Genomic DNA, 8,449 nt, shown 5'->3' on the forward strand with positions numbered 1-8,449 from the left:
CAGGTAGATAGGATAGTGAAGAAGGCGTTTGGTATGCTTTCCTTTATTGGTCAGAGTATTGAGTACAGGAATCAGGAGGTCATGTTGCGGCTGTACAGGACATTGGTTAGGCCACTGTTGGAATATTGCGTGCAATTCTGGTCTCCTTCCTATCAGAAAGATGTTGTGAAACTTGAAAGGGTTCAGAAAAGATTTACAAGGATGTTGCCAGGGTTGGAGGATTTGAGCTATGGGGAGAGGCTGTACAGGCTGGGGCTGTTTTCCCTGGAGCGTCGGAGGCTGAGGGGTGACCTTATGGAGGTTTATAAAATCATGAGGGGCATGGATAGGATAAATAGACAAAGTCTTTTCCTTGGGGTTGGAGAGTCCAGAACTAGAAGGCATAGGTTTAGGGTGAGGGGGGGAAAGATATAAAAGAGACCTAAGGGGCAGCCTTTTCACGTAGAGGGTGGCACATGTATGGAGTGAGCTGCCAGAGGATGTGGTGGAGGCTGGTACAATTGCAACATTTAAAAGGCATTTGGATGGGTATATGAATAGGAAGGGTTTGGAAGGATATGGGCCAGGTGCTGGCAGGTGGGACTAGATTGGGTTGGGATATCTGGTCAGCGTGGACAGGTTGGACCGAAGGGTCTGTTTCCATGCTGTACATCTCTATGACTCTAATCAATTCAGAGAACGTATCTACCAGAAACTTGAAGGGGTGGGCCGGAGGGCGGTAAACATTTAAAACAGCATATTCTTCTCTGTTTATCAGGCCATTGAGGATTACAAACCTCCTGTGTGTGTGTCTTTAACACACTCTACTAATTTAAATGGGAGATTCCTCCTAACCAATATAGCCACTCCCCTACTTCTGGAATTTAACGATGAAAAGTAAACCGTGATTAAAGCCATTCTGCTAGTTTCAATTGCTCCCTATCATCCAAGTGTGTCTGCTGTAATAAAACAATATCCAACTTTTCCTATCTAAGACTCTAGAGTACCTTTTCCTTCTTAATTGGTGCGTGACTCCCCTTGATGTTCCAGGTGCACCATTTAATTAAGTCATTAGCCATAACCTTCTGCAGTAACATTTAGATTCCAGAGAGGAGGAATTCGAATTGCAAAAAGCTGAGCCTTAGTGGCGCAAGATCCATCGAACTTAAAAACATCATAAACTAAAACTTCTACAGTTAACCAACCTACAAAGCTATCAAAGGCCATACACAACAACAAAACCAAAAAACAAACCAAAATTTAAAGTACCAATAGTGCTGAATAGGGGAACTCACTTCCCACCCAAAGGGGCATCTATACATCCCAAAACCCAACTTCCCATCCTGCTGCCAATACAGCAGCCAGGGTATTTAAATACCTGAACTGGGTATAAACTGCCTGTAGGTAGGCATCTAGCCATCCCAACCATTTTCTTTCCTCCTAGCTAGAGCCACACCACAAACACAAGCAGCAAACGGTGGCACAGTGGTTAGCACTGCTGCCTCACAGCACCAGAGACCCGGGTTCAATTCCCGCCTCAGGCGACTGACTGTGTGGAGTTTGCACATTCTCCCCGTGTCTGCGTGGGTTTCCTCCGGATACTCCGGTTTCCTCCCACAGTCACAAAGATGTGCAGGTCAGGTGAATTGGCCATGCTAAATTGCCCGTAGTGTTAGGTGAAGAGGGGAATGGGTCTGGGTGGGTTGCGCTTCGGCGGGTCGGTGTGGACTTGTTGGGCCGAAGGGCCTGTCTCCACACTGTAATCTAATCTAATCTAAAAATACACCATGGAATAACAATGTGAACAAAGAAATTTTGAAAAAAGAAGTACCCCAGCCATCCTTTGGTATAACTTTACTTAGAAAGTCGTCAGGTGAGATTCTCCACCAGGTGTACTCCAAGATATTTGGTGCTGTTCATGATCTCCAAAGGGGAGCCGACAATGTCCAGTGGAGGGTGGTTGCTCCATGCCCTCTTGCTCTCAAAATGTCCTACCATATTAGCATGCTGGACACTAATCTCACTATCTTTCATATCCTCCTGGATTAATACCAATGCAAAGTACACATTTAGGATCTTCCCCACATCCTCTGCTTCCTAGCACAAATTCCATCCTTTGTCCTTGAGTGGACGTGCCTTCTCCCTAGTTATCCTCTTTAATGTATTGAAAGTGTGGTGCTGGAAAAACACAGTAGGTCAGGCAGTATCTGAGGAGCAGGAGAATCGATGTTTCGTGCGTAAGCCATTCATCAGGAAAGGCTTATGCCCGAAATATCGATTCTCCTGCTCCTCGGATGCTGCCTGACCTGCTGCGCTTTTCCAGTGCCACACTCTTAACTCTGATCTCCAGTCTGCACTTCCTCCTTTTTTTAAATGTGTGTAAGGAATTTTCTTTAAATCTACTTCCAAGGTTATTTCATGGTACCTTCTTGTTGTCCTGATTCCTTGCTGGAGTTCTTTCCTGCATGATATGATCCTTTATATCCACCTAATGAAGGAACATGAGCTTGAAAATGGTGGTAAGTACTGGCCAGTCTGCATATTTTAAAATGGAACTCCAACTTTGATTGGTACCATCATTTCTCAAGAGTACTGTTCGTATTCCTTCCAGAGCAGATTGGCCTCGGCTTTGGCATCTCATGTGAAAGAGGTGCTGTTGTCTCAGTTCTTCGCTGGAGCGTTAGTCTCGACTTTATTCTTTCACAGGTTGTGGACACGGCTGGCCAACAATGGACAATGGATTTACGATCATCATCTGACTCATTTTCAGATTTCATTGGTGTCTGGGCCGGGTGTGTCTGGGCGGGGAGGGGTCTGGGCCGGGTGTGTCTGGGCGGGGAGGGGTCTGGGCCGGGTGTGTCTGGGCGGGGAGGGGTCTGGACAGGGGCCTGTGTCGGGGCGGCGCCGCCTTTCGCCCCGCCGTTGGCTGACGGCTCTGCCGTGTCACAATGTGTTTAAGCCGCTCACAGAGGCTAAGTCTGACTGCGGTGAGTGGGCCTGAGGCCTAGGCAGCGCCTTCTTCCCCGGAGGCGGCTCTGAGGGCGGAATCAGCGCTGTGCCCGCCGACTGTCCCGCTCACTCCGTGTTTGAGAGCTGCCGCTGCCCGGATGCTGGAGCAGGTTTACCGGGTCGGGCTACTCGGAGCGGCCATAGCGCTAGTCGGAAGCATCATTTACGTCGCCTGGGAGCGACTGTTCGGAGATCAGAGACCGGCGCTCCAAGCGGGGGTGAGTGTGCGGCCTCTGGTTTGACGTGGATCGGGGGACAGTGCGGGTTTGGGCGGGTGAGGCCTTTGTGCGGAAGTGCTCTGTTTGGACAGGCCTTACCGTCTTGGTGCTGCTGTGAGTTGTCTCTGACAGCGCTCGTTCTTGCCCTAGAGCCTTTGTTTGGTCATTAGATGGTTTTGACAGCACAGAAGAAATATTGCACATCGAAGCGTATTAACCATTCGTTGAGTCTCTCGTGTTTTTTCTATCCACCATCTGTTCTTTATGTCGGGGTTTGTTGTTGGACCTCTGCCTTTAGTCGGCTGAAGATCTGCATTTTATCTTCCGAGTGTAGTTGCTGTTTAACATTGAGAAATACCATGTGCTTCCAACTTATCAGTTCTTGGACTTCCTGATCATTCTCATTAAACCGGTCTTGGTGTTTCTTCATTAAATGACTAGCTGGATTTTTGCAGGCATTGATAATGACGGCCTGAGCACAGACCAGAGATTGTTCTAATCCTGCACCTTGGCATTGTTAAGGGTCGCTGACTTCGTAGAGAGCAGCTCAATTGTATGAGGCTTTTTGTCTGTATATGTGTAAAACTAGACCTTGAACTCCAGAGCATCGTCAGCAACGGGAGGCGTATGAGAGCATGGGTCTTAATCTGAACATCCACAAAATGAATGTCCTCCACCAACTTGGCCTGGCATTGCAGAGCAAACCTCCAACTATCAAGGTCCTTGGGGAGACCTAAGACAACATTGGCCACTTAGAATACCTCAAGTGTCCTGTTGACCAAAGCAGATAACGATGAAGTGGTCCAGCACGGCCTCTGGTGTGCTCGCACAGCCTTAGGCCACCTGAGAAAAAGGGTGTTTGAGGACAGAGACATCAGATCTAACACCAAACTCATTGTATCCAAAGTTGTGGTGGTTTCTGCCCTCCTATATGCATCTGAGACGTGGATAAGATGTATATAACAGACACGAGAGTGTGGTGCTGGAAAAGCACATCAGATCAGGCAGCATCCAAGGAGCAGGAGAATCAACGTTTTGGGCAAAAGCCCTTCATTAGGAATGCCAGTCCCAATGAAAGGCTTTTGCCTAAAATGTCAATCCTCCTTCTCGGATGCTGCCTGACCTGCTGTACTTTTCCAGCACCACACTCCTGATTCTAATCTCCAGCATCTGTAGTCCTCACTTTCACCTTGTATATAACAAACTAGTACTGGAGTAGCACCACCAACACTGTGACTGTGCAAGACTCTGTGAATCTGCTGGTGAGACAGACCTCACCAGAGAGAGTGTCCTCGACCAGGCCAATATCCCCAGCATTGAGGCACTGACCACCCTTGATCGGCCGCAATGAACTGGTCACATGTTCCACATGACCAAGACAAGACCCTCAAGCAGGTGCTCTACTTCCAGCTCCAAAGTGGCAGGCAATCCTCAGGTGGACAGAGGAAGCACTTCGGTGGTACCCCAAAGGCCTCACTGATGAAGTACAACATTGCCACCAACCCCTGGGAATCACTGGCCCAAGACTGTCAATGGTGAAGGAGTTGTATCTAGGAAGGCAACAAGCACATCAAGACTTACTGCTGGTGAAAAAAAGGAAGCCAGGTGAAAACAGTGTAAGGAGTGCTCTGCCACACCCTTCCCACAATCACGTTTTGATACCAGATGTGGCAGAATCTGCAGAAGCCACATTGCGCTGTACAACCACTTGATGGACTTACTCTGAGAGTGAAGGTGAGTCATCTTCATCTGCTAGGGACTGTTGATGGTGAAAAACACCTGAGAGTCTGGTTCTGTTGGCAACAAAGCAAGTAGTTTGCTTGTGTTGGCTGATGTGAAGAAAATAATATGATGTACATTGGTGCAGCAAACGTGTTTATCTATAGTGCGGTGAAAACTTTATTCTGCGTAACTACATTAGATTTATTAGAATGTCAACATTTCTGTCATAGGCCTGCAGCCTCCAGCAAAGCTCAGTGAAAGTTGGATGAATAGCATCTTATTTTCTGCTTGGAAACTTTGCAGCATTCAGGACTCCATATCAAATCCAAACGTTTTAGTGCCTTAACACCGTCTGTTAAGGTAGCGCCACCCCGATACCCCAGGTCCTCTAGCACCATCAACTTATTTTTACCCATTCATAGTTCCCATTATCAGCTATCTAGCTTTTCTTCACTATTTGACTTGGTATCATCATCAATCTCTTTGTCCCTGTCTCTGGACTCTGTCATCAGCCCACTGCCTACCCCAGTCGACAATCTGAATACCAGTGTTTCCTCGATGTTATCAGGTCTGAAAAACAGTCACTGGACTTTAAATGTTAATGAATGTCTCTTCACAGATGCTGACAGACCTAACTTTTTCCAGCGATTTTCTTCTTTTGTTAAATAAGGAAATTTGTTTGCTTTTATTTTTGTCCTGTGCTGCTGGTGAGGTTAAGTACACACTGCATGAATTTTCAAAATACTGCTGTCTGAACGTGTAGCCAATGATTCCTTCTCTATATTTTTACTTATGTTGGCACTACAAGAGCATAATACAATTTAACCAATCTATATTCATGCATTTGGAAGCAGCTGCCACTTTCCCAATATGGGTCTGAAGCAATTCCAGATTTTGTTTTTGCCTCCAGTATTGTGGCTCACCATTCTATATGGTTGTCAGCCTATTTTTGACTTCGCAATAATGTTTGTTCTGCTTTTAGAATCTCCCCAGTCCAAGTTATGTTTTCTACATTATGATAGAGTTTGGGGTGATTAACATGGTTTTAAAAAAAAAGTCTCAGCCCCTAATTTTTATCAATAGAGCCATATCCAAGATGACCTTTTAAACAAAATAACCTTCACTGTATATGAAAGATTTAAACAAAATGCTATTCTTTTTATTCTCTCATGGGACATGGGTGTTGCTGGATTGTCTGTCCATCATTGTCCTTGAGAAGATGGTGGTGAGCTGCCACCTTAAACTGCTGCACATGTTGTAATCGGCCCATTGCAGTTAAGATAGGTATTCCACAATTTTAACCCAGAGACTATGGAGGAACAGTGATATATTTCTAAGGATGGTGTTCTCATGTATCTGCTGCTTGCCCTTCTAGACGGAAGTGGTTGTGGGTTTGGAAGGTGCTGTACAAGGAGTTTTGGTGAATTTCTGCAGTGCTGCTTGTAGATTGGATAGAATGCTGCTCTTTAGGATCATGGTGAAATGGGTGGTTATTTGTGAATGTAGTGCCAATCAAGTGGACTACATTGTCCTGGGTGGTGTCGAGCTTCTTGAGTGTTGTTGGATCTGCACTTATCTAAGCAAATGGGGAGTATGCCATCAGATTCTTAACTTGTGCGTTGTAGATGATGGACAGACTCTGAAGTGTCAGGAAGTGAGTTTTTAGCAGTATTCCTAGACTGTGAATTGCTCTTGTGCTACGTTATTGATAGTGCCAAGCCTAGTTGAGTTTCTGGTTAATGGTAACCCCCAGGATGTTGACACTGGAGGATTCAGTAATGGTAAAGTGATTCAATGACAAAGGGCAGTAGTTGGACTGTCTCTTGTTGAAGATGGTCATTGCTTGGCATTTGTGTGATGCGCGTGCTATTCATGTGCCTGGCATTTTCAGCCCAATCCTGGATATTGTCCAGGTCTTGATGCATTTGGATGTGGACTGTTTCATTATCTGAGGAATTGCAAATGGGCTGAACAAGAGACCTAAGGGGCAACTTTTTCACGCAGAGGGTGGTACGTGTATGGAATGAGCTGCCAGAGGAAGTGGTGGAGACTGGTACAATTGCAATATTTAAGAGGCATTTGGATGGGTATATGAATAGGAAGGGTTTGGAGGGATATGAGCCGGGTGCTGGGATATCTGGTCGGCATGGACAGGTTGGACTGAAGTATCTGTTTCCATGCTGTACATATCTATGACTTTATAATGTTGCTAATATAGCAGCTGAAGATGTTTGGGCCTTGAAGAAGAGCTGAAAAAATAAATGAGAGTTGTTGTTTTTTGGAAAGGCAAATCCAGGCCAGGACTAATACACTTAATGATAAAGACCTGGGGTGTGTTGCTGAACAAAGATACCTTGGTGTACAGGTTCATAGTTTCTTGAAAGTGGAGTTGCAGGTAGACAGGATAGTGAAGAAGGCATTTGCTACAGTTTCCTTTATTGGTCAGTGCATTGAGTATAGGAGTTGGGAGATCGTGTGTGGCTGTACAAGACATTGGTCAAGCCACTTTTGAAATACTGCATTCAGTTCTGGTCTGCCTGCTATAGGAAAGATATTGTTAAACTTGAAAGGGGTCAGGAAGGGTTTACAGGGATGTTAGCTAAAAACAATGACTGCAGATGCTGGAAACCAGATTCTAGATTAGAGTGGTGCTGGAAAAGCACAGCAGTTCAGGCAGCATCCGAGGAGCAGGAAAATCAACGTTTTGGGCAAAAGTCCTTCATCAGGAATAGAGGCAGAGTGCCTTCAGGGTGGAGAGATTATCTCTCCACCCTTCAGGCACTCTGCCTCTATTCCTGATGATGGACTTTTGCCCGAAACGTCGATTTTTCTTTACAGGGTTGGAGGGTTTAAGCTACTGAGAGAGGCTGAATAGGCTGGGGCTATTTTCCCTGGAGCATCAAAATCATGAGAGTCATGGATAGGGTGAACATTCAAGGTCTTTTTCCCCAGGATAGGAGAGCCCAAAACTAGAGGGCATAGGTTGAAGGTGAGAGTGGAAAGATTTAAAAGGGACCTAAGAGGCAACATTTTCATGCAGAGGGTGGGATATGTATGGAATGAATTGCCAGAGAAAATGGTGGAGTCTGGTCTAATTAGAACATTGAAAAGGCATCGAGATAGGAAGAGGATATGGGCCAAATGTTGGCAAATGGGACAAGATTAATTTAGGATATCTGATCGGCATGGACAAATTGGACCGAAGACACTGTTACAGTGCTGTATACAGTGCCTACAACTCTATGACTCTACAACTCCAGCAACCACAACCATCTTCCTATATGCCAGATACGATTTCAACCAGTACACTGTTTTCCCATGATTCCCATTGATTTCAGTTTCATAGTTATAGAGTCATAGAGATGTACAGCATGGAAACAGATACTTCGGTCCAACCCATCCATGCCGACCAGATATCCCAACCCAATCTAGTCCCACCTGCCAGCACCCAGCCCATATCCCTTCAAATCCTTCCTATTCATATACCCATCCAAATGCCTCTTAAATGTTGCAATTGTACC

At 45.7% G+C, this 8,449-nt stretch overlaps 1 protein-coding gene across 1 annotated transcript in view; it reads left to right on the plus strand.

The window, feature by feature from the left end:
• The first annotated feature begins 2,833 nt into the window (after window positions 1–2,833).
• Window positions 2,834–8,449, plus strand: part of arl9 (ADP-ribosylation factor-like 9) — a 46,428-nt gene continuing 40,812 nt past the window's right edge. Inside the window, exon 1 of the mRNA XM_043674552.1 lies at window positions 2,834–3,206. Within this exon, the coding sequence (XP_043530487.1) occupies window positions 3,087–3,206 (120 nt within the window). The 5' untranslated portion in view covers window positions 2,834–3,086. The remainder of the gene's footprint in view (window positions 3,207–8,449) is intronic.

This window comes from Chiloscyllium plagiosum, chromosome 32 (genome assembly GCF_004010195.1).
Source record: "Chiloscyllium plagiosum isolate BGI_BamShark_2017 chromosome 32, ASM401019v2, whole genome shotgun sequence".
NCBI classification, from domain to species: domain Eukaryota; kingdom Metazoa; phylum Chordata; class Chondrichthyes; order Orectolobiformes; family Hemiscylliidae; genus Chiloscyllium; species Chiloscyllium plagiosum.